The following is a 19,592-nucleotide window of genomic DNA, read 5'->3' as shown; positions in this document are numbered from 1 at the left end:
CTAAAACTTATTTTGTCTACTGCCCACTTTGAGAATAAATTATTTTTAGCGCCCCCATTTTTTCTACCTACTTAGAACCACTATAGCAAGAGCTCAGTCGGTATCTAAAAGTCCTCCTAGATGAAATTATAAATCGCCTTCCAAGCCTATACACAATGCCTCCATTTTTTTCTGGGTCTATTACCGCCCCCCATTAAGCCTGCACCACCCACAAGGGGGCATTATTGCCCACTTTGGGAAAGGCTGATCTACAGCAATACAATGTAATATGCCCCATATTGTCATTTCGTTGCCATGGCTGTACTATGATTGATGTTAAAATTAAAATAACATCAAATGAGAGAGCTTCTGCCGGGAATTTTACCTCTCTTATTCTTAATGGTGATACGAGTGGATATTTTTTGACATTCTCCCGAGGTATATTGAGGATCACCAATGTATCAGCCACCAACATTAACGGTCCTATCACTGTTGATTACCTCATACCGATTACCTGTTTACCATCTGTAAAAGTGCACATATGTGGGAAAATTAAACAATGCCGCTGGACGCAGCTTTTCAGGTGCTTCCAAAAGTCTCAGTAAATAACCACCTTTTTACTGAGATTTTATTTTATCCCATCTTATTTAGTTTCATTTAATATCATCTCAATTGCTCAGAGCTATACAATAATCATCTTCGTCTCATTTTTTATATTTTATCAGAATTTAAGTAGAAAAAATATGCCTTAAAAGTCTCATTACCAGACCATCAAAAAAAAAAAAAAAACAACCAAATGTCAGAATTGTCACGATTGTCGAACTTCCCAATCACAGATTTGTGAAAATTCTAGCCCGGCTTCAAATGCTTCAATTTATTATCCTAAATAATACACTTAATATTTGAGATTCATTATGATAACAAATAGTAATTAAGTAGGCGGGTATATTATTAGATTACTTGATAAATTCTTGTAAAAACAAATTAGGAAGATAATTAATTATAACTTGCTTAACTATGAAGTTATGTTTGTTCATTTTAGTATCATTTGCATTGTACTGCTCATCTGAATCTAGCAATATTCAAAATCATTTAGGGTCACGCACCCCTTACAGACTCAAGGGAAACAAAAATGATTCTCAAATTAAATATCCAAGTAAGTGTGTACTAAATATTTCATACTAAAAAGGAAACGATAGATTAGACTTTCAGATTAACAGATGAGTGAAGGATGAGCGTGCTAATATTTGTAGGTGTTGTAGGTTCTAAGAAGTATTTAAAAATATATGTATCTAAATAAATTAAAGCAACTTATTTGTCTCTATCAATAATTATTTAAAACCGTATTATAATCAAAGATTTTCAGTTATTCGATAAGTCAATGCGCCATGACCGCTGCCTTCTCGGAGCTAGTCATGTCCTTATCCATCCACATGATCTCTTAACACTGTCGTTAGAAGCCTCTAACACTAGGAGCAGTATAGGGTACCCTAGTAACCATACTCATAAAATCTTTCAAAAAGTTCAATATGAAATCCAACCAATAGATCAGCCTTTTTGAATTTCTTGCTGGATCTCTTTAGTGGGTCATGATTCAAATCTGCTAGTAGATTCATTTGTGACACAGTTCCCCTTGAGCTGTTAGTCTCCTTTGGAGGTGCTTGAGCAGCTCTTAGAAAATTCCACCCTTCCTGGCTGAGCTGGTGCTCGCCCATTCGTTTTTCTCAACCTAGAAAGGCGTAAGAGCCACAAGTAATCCTCCATTCCTAAAAAAAAAACATTTTCCAAGTTCATAATTTTAGAGATATGTAATCAGGAAGATTATGAGCCTATATGAGTTTGTTCAACTATTCTGCCCATTTTCTTAGTGAAGCAGTCATGTATTTTATTTTGAAAAATTGGACAAGTAAGTCTCAGTTTGCTTTACGTTTAAAGGTGAGTGGTGACATTTACAATGTTATGTGTATCCACTGCAGTAATCATATAATACCAAGTAGACCAAGTGCTTGCCTGAAAAGTTATATGATAATAAACTTGGCATCTGAGTAATGTTATGACTTGAAAATAATAATTTAATATTATTGTTCATAATTTCAGATTGTAAGGACTCAAAAATATGGATGGTAATAAGACATGGAACAAGATATCCTAATGCTAAGGATATAACAAAAATAAATACACGATTAAAAGAGTTGAAGCTGGAGATATTACTGAGACATAGGCTTGGCAAAGGTTTTATCATTTTTTAAAGTGACTTAACTAATCATTATTAACAGGCAGAAGCAAATATATAACTTTTATAACAGTATAAAATTTAGCAAATAAATATATTAATATTAATGTATATGTATATTATATATGTTATCATTTGCCAAGACTTGTGAGAAAGATTCTGAGTATGCGTTCATGTATATTACTAGTATCATTTTTTTGCTTTGCTACAGAGATAATTGTGAGTCACAAATTAGTTGTGCATATTATACCATTAAGAAAAAGCCTCAATATTAAAAATCTAGTAGAAGAATAAATAGATTGTATCATAAACTATCTTAAAAAGTTTCAAATACCCCTAACTATTAGTAAAAACTAAATAGTTATTAAAAATCAACTTTGAATGATTACACTTTTTTGACTTTTTCGTGAATTATTTTATAGGTGAGCTATCCGATGAACAAATAAAAAAAATCGAAAGTTGGACATGGGACTTGGATTTAGATAAAGAAAAATTCTTAACATTAGAGGGACAAGATGAAATGATAATTTTAGCAGAAAGAACACGAAAACGATTTCCGGGAGCTGTTAAAGAAAAATATGACAATCAGACATTCCTGGTAAACAAATTTTATTATTCAATATTATTAACCTTATTACGTAATAAAAGATAGTAATTTACCGTTTTATTAAAGTGCTGTACCACACGGTGCAGCTTACATTTCTGGTAGGTATCAGTATCTATGTGAAAGATGTGGTATTCATGGTGTGAGCGTACTTGCTATTGTTATACATTTTTGATATTCGCAACTCAGTAAAATCTTAGGTGTTGGATGAAAGTGGAATGGGTCAGTTTTTTATTGCCATTGAAATTAAATAAGCTTACTAGACTTAGAATTCCTGACATTTCTGCCATAGAGTAGTCATGTATTTAAATTTTATTAAACTTGTTTTTAGTCATGGGTTTTAACAATCACCTGAAGACCAGATGTTAAAAAAAACATTTAAATAGTAAATGTGTATGTAATATTTGGTCTCCGCTTATAGTTTCGCTACACGGCAACACAAAGAGCACAACAAAGCGCAAGATATTTTGCAAATGGGCTCTTCGACAAGAAGGAGGCCCAAGATGTAATATTCTCTCCGGCGGCCAAAGTTGACACAGTTTTAAGGGTAAATTTTACATAAGTTTAGTATTAAAATGTAAATAAATTATTATTGATGTGAAACATCTATAGCCGCACGTAGAACAGATTTCTGGTGTGGCGACGCATGCCGTGGCGACGCCATGCGCAATGAACTCGAATACCTATAGTGTATACTCCGTAGTGTATACAGTGTTAATTACTACAGAACACATACCTGTGTTTTACTTGAAAACAAATTATTTTTTCGTAATATTTTATTTTATCATTATGACATATTTAGTTCCTATCACAATCTGTTCTTTTCTGCATATTACTTTTACAAAATAATGTCGATGTTTCACATCTGCCAGGCGTCCCGTGACGGCTCACATTTTTATATTTAAAATTAGCTTGTTTATATTATGGATTTGTGAGATAGACTATTAACTCTTCCATAAAATTTACAACAGAAAATTGTCATTATTTCAGTTTTACAAACACTGTGACAAGTGGCAAAAGCAAGTAAAAAAGAATCCATTAACATACACGGAACAAAAACTCTATGGGATTAGCAAAGAAATGAATGACACAATTAAATCGGTCACGAAAAGGCTTGGTCTAAAAAATTTATTGAGCTTGGGTTCGTAAATATGCTCTTATGTAGCATACCTTGCTTTGCTATTTGTTATTTTGAGTATATTAACACATAACTCACTCACTCATTTGAATGATGGGTAATCATTGCAGAAAGTGAAAATAGGAGTGAAATATAATATTTGTGATAAAAAAAAAAAAAACGATTTTATACCGCTTTTTTGCACATAACGCAATGTAACACAATTGAACAGTGGCCGAAGCGCGGAATCGATGACCTCGGGCGACAAAGATGTTCACAAAATATAAACTGAATTAAACCACAGTTTCGTATTTATGAATGCATCTGAATATTGTTTTCCGTTTTCGTTGAGTCTGTAAATTATTCCAAATTTTCGACTTCGAGAAAGAACACCCTACACTCGTATTATTAAAAATTAACAACGCAACCTAATTGTCTACAAGCTAGTTGCTGTTTTATGTATCCAATAGTGATGACCAAACATTATAATTAACGATTTCTGTGTGTTCCAGATGACGTGAACTTAATGTACAAAGCTTGCGGCTTTGAAACTTCATGGAATAAACATTTCACATCGCCCTGGTGTTACCCTTTTGATGTCAAAAGTGTTCAGGTTTGTCAGTGAAAGTAATTTATTAGCTTCGGCTGTATGTATGATGTAACGGAATTCTTGAACATTAATTTCATAACATCGGATCTCGTTGAAGCAATAGAAGTGGCAGCGGACCGTATTATCAACAACGATGCTCGGGTTTCTAAATCTTGAGGTCGGAAAGTCTAGCTATAGAGGCTTCTGTCTTATCGACTTATTGATTACCTATTCCAATTTGGTTCAGTGCCACGTTCCCGTCTTTCGTCCAATTTGATTGTTATTAGAGTATCGTTAAGCCCTCATGAGATATTACCTATTTCTGCATCATTCTCAAGTCCCGACTGAAGGTCAAGGTCTAGGCTGTCCACGTCCTAGACGACTAAGAGATTCGTAGGAGATTGGGCAGATTCGTTCTGTGTAATTTACCAGCCCACTGCGATCGAATTTACCCGTGATAGGGAGTAATATTATGTGCCCGCATGCGGAGGTACTACCGTCCTGCCCATTATCGAAAAGCCGTCATGTGTTTCAGATACATGACATTCAGGCAAACATTCGTGTGATGAACAGATTTTTTTGCTGTGTATGTATTTATATGTATGTATACCAGTATCTAGTTGCCATAGTGTCGGGAATCCTAGTTTGGGGTTAGATGACCGCGTGTGACTTTTTCGCGTTTTTTATTATAGCTTAAGGGAGAGCCGTTTTGAGACTTCCAACTCACGTCTCAAACTGAGCGACGGCATTTACGTAGTGATGTCTATGGACTGGTTTGTTTTAAAACCAAGGATAACCTCGATTCATGAAATCATTAGTCACCCGTTCGACTAGGATCGCACTACTCAACAAATTCCTTGTAAAATCACTTAGGATTTTTTTTTAAATATGCGTTACGTGTTTGATTCTTTTTTTCGTATTCTTCTTATTTTGGGAATATAGTGCAGTGGTTTCCCGTAGCCTTCTGCACCAACATTTTTAGGGGGGGATTTTAGCCACCAAGGCCGTTGTAGCCTCATTACGGAGAACAGCTGTCAAAGCTTTAATAAACAAGGTTTTCACATGACCACGACTGCTCTGCCATCCTGCCTAACCGACTATGATGATTTGATCCTTTATATAATATTTGGGTCAAGTACTGTTTGTGCTGACAGAACTGACGTATAGTACTGGGCAATAAATAATGCACATTGATTTCTATAAAGAGATATTCGACTAATTTCGGCTTTGTAGAGCATTGTCCCTTTCGCACGAAATACTAATGGTCCGGTATCTATTAGGATCTGTTAAAACAATGATTGCGAGTTACTTATTTTGATTATTCTTTTTATTTATTATTTTATAAAACATTTTTTTTTCTTTTAGTGCTTACCTTAGATTATAGTAAAATAAAATAAAAACATGTATGTTTACGTAATGATTTATTTATTTTGAAAAGTGAAACATCTGACAAAACAATTATAAATTCTCAATTCCTTCCGATTCACTATCAGTGCTCTCAATGAAGTCAATATAATTGTCGTTAACAGCCGTATTTATTACAAGTCTATCAGTGTCAATTATCTAGACCGTATTGAAATCTTCGAAATTATATTTGTATACTAATATAAAAAATATTAAAATCTATCTTCAATGAATATAGGTATTCTATATTTTTATGAAATCACCTGGACGACGCTGGGTATAGTATCTGCTAATAAATACGAGAGCGTGTTCGTGATTTTACGTGATCAAAGCCACTCGAAATACCGGGAAAATGCAACATTTTGCAAGACATAAATGTGTTTATTTTTTGTTTCAGACAATGGAATATTATCAGGATTTGAAATATTATTGGATGGACGGATACGGTCACGATTTGACGTACCGCCAGGCTTGCGTCTCCATCAAGAATATGTTTGAGAATTTTAGGTGAGTATTCAGTGGACTTGTGAATTGGTGCGGCTCCTATAGTGAAACAGTTTCAAGAAAACGTTACAATACAGTTGATCTTTCTGAGTGAGAGGGATAGGAGATGTCGTGTTAAGAAGTAAGAAAGACGGCGAATAAATGCGGAACGCATAGGTTTATTTTTTAAGTGAGAGGGGGGTAGTTAACGGACGCGACGGCAGACAGACGCGGTGTAACTCTGAAGACGTAAGACGTATAAATTGTAGTTACATAGATGAAGAAAGACGTAATAAAAATCAAGTTGTGTGAAGTCATCAACCGTTTCACTGGCCCAACCTGAACAGAAAACCCCACATGTATATACATGTGTCGCAGAATAGGCCAATATCTTCATTTTTTATTTGACTTTTTCGCGTATAGTGGGTAATCTTGCAAATAGATTACTTACACAGCACGAAATGATGACAGTTCCGAGACGTCTTCACTTTTACTTAATAGTAGTTTTATTTTTTCAATTAGAAAGGCAAAGGTGTCATACCATACAGCCTAATCTTTTATATATTATATTCAGACTTTTTGGAGGATCCTTCCTAAGTCAGGTAACTTAAATATTAAGTGTATTATCTATGCAAGCAACGAATTTGTTTCGATTCCAATCGAGCGATGACTGCAGATATCGGCAACATTGTGGCTCGCATGCACTAGGTGGCACGCTTTTGCTTCGTTTGTCGTGTCCGGATGCGACATAGTAATATGTATATGTCGGACTATTAATAGCATCGTCAGACATCATAGGGTCGAATAGGATAGAGTTAAGAGAAATATGTTTTGTTGTCTTAGAACAATTTAGAAATCTTGACATTAGAAAACGACTGACAGTTATTAGAACGGAGGCACCGCTCTTAAAGAAGGCTGGTTGGTCAGTGTAAAATCAATCGTCTATGCGCGCCTCCATCGTTTAGGGTCTGTCGTAGCACGAAGTTAGCCGAGTTCCGATGACATCGCGATCGTGATGTCTCCTCTCGGAAATCGTGCCGCGTTTCGTTTTGCTGCCAAACTAATGACGGTCTCCGACATATATTTAACAAACGCAACAACAAGTCATTATATTATTTCTGACGAAGTAGTTGTACAGGGTGTCCCAGAACTCAACGTCAATTTTGAAAATTTCAGATTCATAGTTCAACAAATAGTCTTAATTCTAGAAAACTTGGGGGCAGTTGTGTCTTTATTTTTGACTGTGGTTCTAGAAATACTATTTAGGGTTACGGTTCCAAAGTTTAAATGAATAAAAATAATAAAAATTAACCACAATAACCGAAAAATGGTTACAGTTTGACCAAATTTCTAGGTTTTTCTTAAATGCCCTTAATTTCCAAACTGCATGGGATAGATTTTTTTTCTGATTTTACTCATCATGGTTACAATCAATCCTGTCACCCCGTTTCGGCTTGACGTTGAGTTCTGTGACACCCTGTATATGATAATTAAAACTACTTTTATGGCTTAATACGGTAGTTTTTGTGGTAAATAAAAATGTTATAGTATTCGGAACGTGGAAATAATATAATGACTTGTTGTTGTTGTTCTTCTTCTTCTGATTTATAAGTAAGAGACAGCCTACTATCTCTTACTTGCACTTTTCGATGAAGATCATCCTGACGCTCAAAAAATTCTAAATAGATCTAATCGTTTGTCATTGGTATTGCCATTTATATTTTTTTTAATTACTTCAAAATGACATTAAAAATACAATTTTACAGTTCAAAAGGGGGTCCCAGCGCTTCATTCCTGTTCACACATTCCGGAACGATATTAAAAATATTAACGCATTTGGAACTTTTCAAGCCACGTTCGCACTTGAGAGGCGACAAAAACGTACCGGACAGAACTTGGAGGGCTTCTGACATCGATTGTTTCGGAGCTAATCTAGCGCTGGTTTTGTACAGGTCTGTGCTAACACTTAAGTAACACGGAAGCATCTAGAGTGAAGCTAATACGGCTCATAGAAATTTAAACAGCTGTCTTATAGGTCCAAGTCTAAACTGTCCGTAGCGGTTGTTTTGAAAAATTACAAATGGTTTAAGCATGTATAGAAAAAAAAAATCTTTGCTGAGAGTTCGACAAGCGAACTAACCCATAGACACAGCCCAATGAGTTTCTCGCCGGATCTTCTTAGTGGGTCGCGATTCCGATCCGGTGGTAGATTCGGTGAAGCACTGCTCTTGCTAGGACTAGTGTTAGCAAATTCTCTCAGGTTGAGCCCGTGAACTCACGGCGTAGCTGGAATTAGGCTTCCAGATAATAATTACGGAAAAAAAAACATAGAAATAAGTAGGCTGGTGTTATATATCCTTACAGGCTGTCGAGACGCCCTACAAGCAGTCTCTTTTAAGGTTTTTTTTTTAAATGCCTTTAACAGTTACTGTATGGAACGTAATACTGCAATACAGGTGACTATCTCTAATAGACTGTTTTTTTGAAAATCTTAGGTAATAATTTCCGAACTTTGTTTTAATGATATTAAACTCTATATTTGAGACTATGGAGCCGCAAGTATTGAAATTAAATCTCTTTTTTTCAGATGTAAAGGTGTAGACTACGTGCTTGCGTTGCATCAAGAGCGCGTCGTCAAACTGCCGATGTGCGAAAAAGAGCTTTGTCCATTAAAAACGCTAAAGGAATATTTTCATAAATCGATTTACGAATGCGATTACACCGACATGTGCAGTTTGAAGAAGGACGATCTATAGACCGTGACGAAAAGGAAAATGCTTTAAAAAAAACAACGCAACTGCTTAATCAAATCTCAAAAATATTAAAACGTTGAATGAATTGGAGAAGTCGAAGGAACCAATAAAAATTTTCAAGACCTGTATTTTGTTTGATTATTTAAATAAATTGTAAGGCTGTAAATATAAAATTTAAATGATTTTTGTTACATACAATTAAAAACGTTTAAACATAATGTTGGCGCCGTTGCGATGAGATGTTGGGTGCAAGGCTTATACGAATAAAAGTGGACTGTATTTAAAGCTGGTTTATTAATCGGATCAAAGTTAATACAGTTTTACGGGACCGACAATGATTGCGCTTTTTCGTCGATGCACGTCGTTTTATTTTGTCACTCCACGCCTCTCCCCCGCCTCCGCCGCGGCGAGGAAAATAGGGTTGCTATGTTTCGAACACATAATTTTAAGATATTTGGTGAACTGAAATAGGAAATAAAAATCTTGTACTGATTTTGCCCTTGGCTATTGATCGATAGATTTGAATTGTAAGCCTTTTGTATGTGAACAGTATTTTGAATTCAAAGAAAATGCTTAAGATGAAATTAAGTTATTTTAGTATTTAAATGAACGAGTTGAGATACATCAGTTAACTATTTTGAGAAAATTATTATTTACAAGTTAGCTGTACAGGCTTACTAATTATAACTAGGAATAGTAAAATGAGATTCCTCAGTGTTTTAGTTTACGTTGTTACTTAAAAAATAAAAATTAACCACATTAATCTGTCAGTTTTTTTCACACCTTTATTTAATTTAAATAATTGTGGGTTTTTGCGATAAAAGTTCTATGAAAAGGTTGGTATAATAAATTCGTTTTATTAATACACTTTATGTAATGTGAAAGTCGGCCAAAAAACGATAGAAAATCTCACTTTAATCAAGGAGAACGAACCATCTCAGTGTGTTAAGAAGTGTCTGCTGAAAGAGAGCCAATTAAGGTCGCGCCATAGTAGCAAGTGAAGATTTAAAAAACAGCGCAATAAACTACCTCACTTCAATCCAGCCCACTTCACTCTGTTTAAAACTGCTATATTCATATCCTTTCCACTTCGAACACTAGCGCTATTTGGGTGAGACTTCCAACAATGCTGTTTACGGGTAGACACTATTTCAACTTGTCCCGTATACAAGATGATGCTACTTACCTTTACCCGCCAGTCACCGTCACCGATACGTCCTTACGGATCCATCAGATCCAATTTCCCTTGCATTAGACACCTTTAGTTGTAATACTAGGAGTAGGGACCCTGGTAACCGTACTCGTCGAACTCAGCAAAGAGTTCGACGTGCATCCTAACTTAAACATCAGCCCGCTGAGTATCTCGCCTGATCTGCTCAGCGGGTCGCAATTCCGATCCGGTAGTAACTTCATTCGCTAAACAGCTACTCTTGAGTCGTTAGGTCTCCTTTGGAGGCGCTCTGGTAGCTGTTAGCAAATCCCACCTCTCCTGGCTGAGCCTTTGCTCGCCCACCTGCCCTGGTAAAACTGGAAAGGCCTCCGGGCCACCAGTAACTTCTGAAACAAAAAAAAACCTTTACCCCCATACTTGGAAGATACGATTTTTTACTGTCATTCTATTATTTCCAAATTTTTCAATAGTTCACAGTTTTCGTGGTCACTGACGATTACCAAAAACCAAAGGAAATTCTAGGAAAGTGATCATAGCGCAACTGGACTGATTGTGTTTGACACAGAAATAGACGAACGAGGGTCGATTCGCGATGTAGCTGTCGGATCCTTTATATCACCAATTTACTGCAGACCTGTTATTAATCATTACGAAACAATGATAATCACTATTGACGTTATTGCGCAGAATTGTATATCCTATCTAAAGGGCCTATTTGACGTACGTAAAACTTGCACTTAGAAAAAAAACGACAATTATGAGTCAATACTGAACAAACTTAGAGCGAAAGTTCGTAACAGCTTTCGTTCTATATTAATTCAGATCAAGTTTTGATTAAGTTAGCTGCAAACTTGAATGAAACTTATAACGATGCAATTGATTCTTGTGTCAGCTCGGCAGTGGCTTAAGGAACGTCTTGAGTTTACTGAATTTCATCTTAAAGTTATTTTTCATTAGTGTCTCGTTTTAGAGACCTCAATACCTATTTACTACCAACATGCTACCAATACTAATCTAGGTGCATAGACCTGTTTAACACTTAAAGTAAAAAATATGAATTATCCAATTTTTCCCAAAAGCTTTATTAAGAAAATGCTTATTACATTTTCCTATCCCATCAGCCGATGCTAAGGTCTGGTAGACGTAGTCAAATCTGAATCTATAAATGTGGCATTTTGATGTCTACAAATTACAGCCAAACATCCTTAACCCTTGTATCTCCTACCTGTCAGTAGCCTCGCTGTCCTATTCTGGCTTCACTGTAGTTAGTGGCCTCACTCAGCCTGAGAGAGGGTTTGAGAAGATCCTGCGAGAAACTTTGTGTCTGTGAGTTAAACATTAACCCAAGCTACTTTGATACATGTTCGATTATAAAAATTAAACTTGAAACTTGTAGTTAACGAAGTTAAATTTAAAAGTAAAGAAGACCGTTTGTATTTTTTTCTTGAATGTGAATTAAACTGTTGATAAATTTTATATCGCACTGCTAAAATTTGCAAAAACGTGAGTGGGTGTGAGACATAGAGAGAATTATAGTAATGTTATACAATATATCAATCACATCATTGTTGGTATTTGTTTTTTTAGTAAAATACCAAAGGCATCAGCATTGCGATCAATGCGGCCAACAGACGACACTCACACCGTGTGTGAGTTTTTTTTATTGCTTAGATGGATGGACGAACTTACAGCTCACCTGGTGTTAAGTGGTTACTGGAGCCCATAGACATGTACAACGTAAATGCGCCACCCCCCTTGAGATATAAGCTCTAAGGTCTCAAGTATAGTTACAACGGCTGCCCTACCCTTTAAACCGAAACGCATTACTGCTTCACGGCAGAAATAGGGAGATGGTGGTACCTACCCGTGCGAAATCACAAGAGGTCCTACCACCAGTAAAAGTCTATGAGCTCCTAAGTCTATGGTGAGTCTATCTATGGTCATCGCCTGTCACAGAGTGGTCTATGAGTGCTGATCACTTAAACTAAATATTAAACTCGTCACCACCATAAAAATTACATACGATCTTGATATTAATAATTTGATGCTCTTAGTAAAACAACATCCGTACACATTCGATTTGGCTACAATATTAACGATACGAAGAATCGCTTGTATGACTGATTTATACGAGGCAGTCATAACATTATAAGTATTCGGGTCAGGAGCATGTAAAATTTGTTTGTAAAACGGGTTCATAAAGCTTGAGAATGATGCACGTCGGTTAATGGCTCGTTAAAGTTGCAGAGCGATATTGAGTTATAATTTCATTTTGCACGGTCTATTTTTAGTCGACTTTAGTTTCGTTTTTACAAAGCCGGTTTACGTAAGTTAATAACTACCAGCAGTTTCATGAGAAATGTTTTATTAAAATAAAAATAATAATAAAAACTTTTTATTTATTTATTTATTGCTTAGATGGTTGGACGAGTACATGGCCCAGTTGGTGTGAAGCGATTACCGGAGCCCGTAGACATTAGCAACGGAATTGCCGTCACCAACCTTATGTATCAGTTTTATAGTACAACAACTGCCCCACCCTTACTGCTTCACGGCAGAAATAGGCAGGGTGGTTGGTACCTACCCGTGCGGACTCACAAGTCCTACCACCAGTAATTACGCAAATTATAATGTTGAGGATTTCATTTTTATTACACGATGTTATTCTTTTACCGTGGAAGTCAATCGTGAACATTTGTTAAGTACGTATCTCAATAAAAAAATTGGTACCCGCCAGCGGGATTCGAATAGTTGTGCATCGCTAGATACGAATGCATCGGACGTCTCATCCCTTAGGCCACGATGACTACTAATAATAATAGAAAATAATAATAACAAAAACTAATTATTTATTAGCTTATTCTAAGCAACTAACGAAATGAGTAAACGGTTTTGATTTGTCCTGTGTGCTTAGTGCGAGTTTTTTAACGTTCTCGATAGCGTAAAAGTTAACTCAAATTTGTATGAAGTTAGAACAGCGCCCATAACGGCAAACGTATGCAAACTCGCTTAATAAACTCGAAATAAGAACACTGATATATAATATTGTATATTTATGACTCAACTAGAATTCATACATAATATAGGTGTATTTGGAACTGCAGAAACCAGACGGTTAGTATTTGTGGTTAGGACTACCGTCTGCGGTCGCACAGGTGGAAATTCCTTTAACTTCCGTAAACAGGTTTAATAGATCGAAAACACAGTAGTTACATACAACGATAAAAAGTTTATTTGCCGTGTAAAACTATTACAACCGACAAAAGTGAACAATTTCTTACTTCGCATATTAAATCTATTTGAATTGCATGGATACTATAATAAACTTTCAAACAAATCGTCAGCTAGTTGGCTGTAACTCCACATGTGGGCTTCCTCAGTTAACCTTGACAAGCCAAGTCCTACTTGTTTTACTACCCTGTTTCTACGATCACAGACATGTGTAGAAGTAGTAAGAAGAAGTAGTAACATATCTGAGTCTTTCCCCTAACGTTCCAAGGTAAGCTGCGGTATTCTTGTTGTCATGTTTAAAGGCATCGGTAACTATTTGTCCATTACGCAAGTCGAATTGGAAGTCAATCTCAAACAGCAATCAATTAAGAAGACATTTCTAATTAGTGTGAGCTCATAAAATTGTCCGTAACTAGTAGGTATACAAGATATGAATTTAAGAATTTAGATAGGGTTTCTACGGACCGATAATAGGGAAGTAAAAATACCCGACAACATCATTGTTGTATGTGCCAATCTCATTTAAAAGTGAAAGAATTCCAGTAAGATCTTCTGTGTCCAGTACAATAACATACACTAACCACAACTATGACTGTATGACACCACCATGACACCAATACATATTTAACTACGTATCGTTATGCCGTTACTATTAATAAAGTAAAAAAAAACTTAGGGTTCGCAAAGCAATTATACTTTCTAGTTTGGATGGTAGGACACCCTTTATATGTTAATAATATTGAATATTTGATCTCGTGTCTGAATATTCATGTGGTGATATTTGTGAGTTCTGGTAACCATTCAACAATAGCTAACAACTAGCTACATGTATCTTGATTTAATCGCCTTAAAACGAAATATATCGTCTAGTTTGTAAAATAAATTTAAAAAGAAGCTCTGTGGCCATAATAATATGCTATAGTCATAGATATTGAATCCAGAAAAATTACAAGGCTCGGAGTGAAAGCACTACCGTCTAGTTCGTAAAATAAATATATAAGGAAGCTTTGTGGACATTTGCTATAGTCATAGATATTGAATCCAAAAAAAAATACAAGGCTCGGAGTTGTAGCAACAAGAACATTAAATCGTTTGCGTGGCGTAAGTCGACAATAGCCGTTTGGCATGCTGCAGCCGAGAGTTATGGTGTCACGGCTTTGTCTGGGCTTGGCTCCGGTACCGGGCAGGGTGCCACGGTTCAATGGCACCGCAGACGCAACTGCGAACCTCGGTCTAGCTAGTTCGTCTGCGAGTCTGCGAATTAATTAAAACTTTCCGTTTGACAATGATTTACGATACTTGTTGTGGTAACAATGTTAGGGGGGGGTTTGTTTTGTCGCGTAACAGTAAATCGCTTCAGAAATTTCGAATTGAAAGCGTGATGCTGAATTTTGGCGGAGATTGATTTTATCGGTTTTCCGACGAGGGGGCTTTGTTGTTGAACGTTGTTTTAATAAAAGTGGTATTGAGAAAGTTTATGACAGAAGGGAAATGTGATGTTTCAGAAGTTTTAACGTCTTTCATTAAACTTCAGTTCTGAGAGGGCGAAAAGGCGAGTGAATATGGAAAGGCATTCAATAGTATTATTTGTCTAACACGATATGTATCGTTCATATTTACATGCTCCAGGGTGGCCAATAAATATCTGTTCACCTCGGCTTTTCTATTCTTGGGCCGAAACAGTAGTGCGACCAAAATTTTTCTTCTTATCTTTCCAATTATCCTGTTAGCAAAATGGGTTAGTACGTTCCAAACTATATCGGCCCTAAGCTTTGATTTAGACATTGGGCAACAAAAGTACACCGATAGTATTATAAAAAAACTTATTAATTTATACATAATTAACGGAACCATTAAAACGAAATAGGAATACAATATTACTATTAAAACGAAATTAAACTACCTACTACGCATGCAATAAAAACACCAAAGTCATCAAGATTATTTTTTTAACTCGGATCCAATCTTTCACAGAATCATACGGTCTTACAATTCTGCAGCTGATCGTATGCTCTCACACAGAATCTTTAATATAGATTCTGACTTAACCCGTGAATTGAACCTGAACCCCGCGGTACAGTAGCCAATACTATTAGACCAATAGACCAAGAAGGCGATAAAACTAAAGTATTCGCAACTTAGAAGTAAGAACCGACACAACTTTTAATTGTCGTTTTCTCTTTAATATTGTCTTCAGCTTATGTAACTATAAGTTTTCTAAAGTAATAAAACAAATAAATGCTCACCTTTAACTGGATTTAACTTGTTTAGACTGTTTACTTTGACTATCTAGTTGGTAATCTAAAAATAGCTTATTAATTATTTATTAGACGTTTAACAAAAACGTTTTGCCGTCTAAAACTAAGGCACTGGGTTTACGATTTATAATATGCGGGGCTTAGTTTTTTTTAAATAGATAATTACCAAGATCCCTCTCTCTTAACTTCTTAATTGATTGGGTATGATATATCGTTAGTCAACCGCGAGATAATCACACAATCCGGCTTTAAGTGTGTAATAGCTGCGTAAGGATGCAATTTACCCTTCTGTCTGATGTGCTAAGTTTGGTAGCGGCGCTCAGATTATGTTTATCTATGGTAGTTGTTAAACTACTTTAAAAAAAGAAACAATAAGTAGTTTTTTATTCACATAATCCAATAAGATTAACATAATATAATAAAATGAAACACTGCGTCTTTGTCTACGAAATATGTCTCCGTCTTATTCATGTTTTCAATTAAAACTAAGTTCATAACAACTAATACACCGTCCTACAAGTTATCATCGTTAAAGAGCTTAGAGATAATAGATATGTATATAGTGTAGACGTGTATATCAGACTGGGTTAATTTAGAACAATCGACCCGTCGCACCGTTGGGGCCCAAAGGAAAGCCCATTTTCACTAACACCACTTTGGAATTTCTTCTTTACCATTGGTCTGTCAGTGAAAACGGACATCGGGCTTAGGTTTTCTATGAAGTGATTGTAATGTTTAATCGTTTCTGTTTCACGTTATTTATTGACTTTAATGAAGGCTAGAGAATTTCATTACAAAATAAATAACCGCCGTAGCGCACCGGGTGTTGGAAAACATTCAATAGAATCGATGAAATACACGTTTATCATGAGTCATAAGTGCCTATCACGCCTGACGTAGATTTAGGTACTTTTATTATAATAAGAACATTCATAGCATTCACCATGGTTTTATAAATATCGTTCGGCTCCATGCGTGGGATTGAATTATTATAGCATTAAGTGTTAGGAACTTTTACACAAAGATGAATGGGAAACCATTCTAATAGTATAGGATAGGTAATATATATTTTTGTCATTAACAAATAGTGCGTCAGTCAGACGTCCATAACAACCTTAGATTCAATTGTATGTATTTTTTAAAAATAGATCATTCACGCATTTGTACAATATGTGTGTGTGTCCAACGATTGCCAAACTTATTTGATTTATTTTGATAACACAATTGCACGTCATAAATGACGGCCTACACGTTGTTGACGTGTCGTATTCTTGTAACGATTCGAAAAACATACGATGAAAGAAGAACCGATTCGATGCGCGTGTTCTCAAATTTTAAGATACGCCAAAAATAATAACGCAAATCCACGTTTTTAGCAAAATTCTTTTATAGCTAACATGTGGTTAGCGCAACCATAAAATTGTGCTCTGGAGTGTATCATGCGCCGATATTTACGTGCTCAATGATGGATCGAATCATTGTTCGAGGTCGGGGAGTCGGTTCGCATTCAGATATAAGCGAAACGAGGGACAGACACCGCCTGCGACTGAATTTGCTTACGTTTAATGACTGTATCAAACGGGGCGCAAACGATTGTGCAGTGGCGCTTATCTGGCCTGCAGTGTAATCGCGTTTCTCTGTTGGCTACTACGCGCAGACACCGCGCACGCACATCTGCATATACCAAGTTCTACCTGTGTTCTCCTTCAGTCCGAGTCGTTCGGCTCAAAAACCGATTTTATGAGTGAAAGGTGTGTAGTTCTCGTATCCGATACCAGGCCCTAATCTAATTAAAGTACGTTTTGTGTAGGCGCTGAGTAGTTAAATATTAATTGTGTCTTTTAGGAGCAACAGTATAATGAATTTGAAGCTGAACAACGATGTGAAGAGCTCTATCAACACGGTCAAGTCCCGTGAATCGATTATAAAGGTGAGATAATATTTGAGGTCCACTCAGTTACGGCAATTTATACTCTACACACTCAATTACTGTAAAGTTGTAATATTTGAACATTTAAACATCTCCTTTTTAATACGCTTATATTAGCTTCAGACGTATGTATGTTAGTATGTATGTAATGGAATCTTTGAACATGATTTTGACCCCCTTCAAAACGTTGTATTACCTCGAAATTTGGCACACTTATTAAGGACCGATGGCAATTCAATATTAAAAAAAAAAAATGAATTATTTGAAATTCAACTAAAAAATTAAAAATAAAGAATAGTTTAATACAATAAAATCATTTTTTCTTACACTACTCTTATTCAAATTCATTAAAATTTATTTTCTATTTTTTAGTTGGATTTTCTATAAAAGCGAAAGTGAAAGTCTTTTTTAGTTTTTTTAAACTGTTATTTTTTATCTTTAATGACCATTGAGAAGATTTATTCATTGAAACATTTACGAATTCAAAGTTTTGTACAAAATTATTATTTTTATTGGAATAAAATTCTTATTTTGACGATTCTCTTTCTGGTTTTAAATATCGTTTTGTTGTATCGCTGATTTAATATTTAAAATATGAACAAAGAATTCGTCAATATATTACGAGATTCACGTTCATAAAATCAGTTTCAGTATTAAATAATTTTAAATTATCAACCGAGTTTTGCGTGGATAGCAAAATCTGCAAAGATAAAGACTTGCCTCTGCAGCACAACGCCTTAACAACTTAAAACAGCAGCGTTTGTAAATAACAACGCTGTAATAATGTTAGTTGATTTATGCATAATCAAACGTTGAATGAAATGTACGCAGAAAATTAAGTCAGCAATTTTATAATCACTAGTATTAGCGCGATATACATAACTTTGTATTAACGAAAAAAAAAGGGAGAGCTGTCTTATGGATATCCCGTTAGAATGGAGTTCCTTTGCCTATATTTCTTTTCAATATTTTTTTTTATTAAGTAATTATTAAATAAGAAATAAAGAGTCAATATAAAATATTTAAATGAATCGTGAAATCAAAATAATCGCGAAAGAATTTGGAAATGTAGATAATTTTTTGGAGTTTTATATTAGTTATGATTATATTTATATTATAAGTATATAAAATATTTTTCTATATGTTTCAAATTGACGAAATGCTGAATCGATAGAAAAGTTTCAGTTTTCTAGGTGATCTGGAAGTGCCCTAAAAATCACTGTAAAAATGTCGATCATTGGTGTTGTATTTCATTAATATACAATATGAAGTAGTCGTGACCTAAAGGATAAGACGTCCGGTACATTCGTATCTAGCGATGCACCGGTGTTCGAATCCCGCAGCCAGGTACCAATTTTTCTAATGAAATACGTACTACGCAAATGTTCACGACTGACTTCCACGGTGAAGGACTAACATCGTGTAATAAAAATCAAACCCGGAAAATTATAATTTGCGTAATTACTGGCGGTTGGACGTCTTATGAGCCCGCACCTGTAGGTACCACCACCCTGTCTATTTCTGCCGTGAAGCAGTGATGCGTTTCGGCTTGAAGGGTGGGGCAGGCGTTGTACTATAAAAACTGAGACCTTAAACTTAAGGTAGGTGGCGGAAATTACGTTTTTTTATTTTTTTTTTATTGCTTAGCTGTGTGGACGATCTTACAGCCCACCTGATGTTAAGTGCTGGAGCCCATAGACATCTACAACGTAAATGCGCCACACACCTTGAGATATAGTTCTAAGGTCTCAGTATAGTCACAACGGCTGCCCCACCCTTCAAACCGAAACGCATTACTGCTTCACGGCAGAAATAGGCGGGGCGGTGGTACCTACCCGTG

The 19,592-nt window shown here is 35.6% G+C and overlaps 2 protein-coding genes across 2 annotated transcripts in view; both read left to right on the top strand.

Moving 5' to 3' along the window:
* Positions 1-780: 780 nt before the first annotated feature.
* LOC101739930 (multiple inositol polyphosphate phosphatase 1) lies at positions 781-9,290 on the top strand. The gene is made up of 9 exons (XM_004930380.5): positions 781-1,135; positions 2,077-2,211; positions 2,635-2,810; positions 3,238-3,363; positions 3,807-3,957; positions 4,446-4,546; positions 6,324-6,433; positions 8,176-8,361; positions 8,997-9,290. The coding sequence occupies exons 1-9, from the start codon at positions 997-999 to the stop codon at positions 9,163-9,165; spliced, it is 1,293 nt and encodes a 430-aa protein (XP_004930437.2). The 5' UTR covers positions 781-996; the 3' UTR covers positions 9,166-9,290.
* Positions 9,291-17,112: 7,822 nt separating this feature from the next.
* The window catches only part of LOC101740020 (uncharacterized), a 33,520-nt gene continuing 31,040 nt past the window's right edge, over positions 17,113-19,592 (top strand). The window contains exons 1-2 of the mRNA XM_012693962.4: positions 17,113-17,573; positions 17,668-17,752. Coding sequence (XP_012549416.1) covers positions 17,563-17,573; positions 17,668-17,752 — 96 coding nt within the window. The 5' untranslated portion in view covers positions 17,113-17,562. The remainder of the gene's footprint in view (positions 17,574-17,667; positions 17,753-19,592) is intronic.

This window comes from Bombyx mori, chromosome 10, assembly GCF_030269925.1.
Source record: "Bombyx mori chromosome 10, ASM3026992v2".
NCBI classification, from domain to species: Eukaryota; Metazoa; Arthropoda; class Insecta; order Lepidoptera; family Bombycidae; genus Bombyx; species Bombyx mori.
Note: the sequence above shows the minus strand (reverse complement) of the source record. Positions and strands in the feature narration are given on the sequence as shown.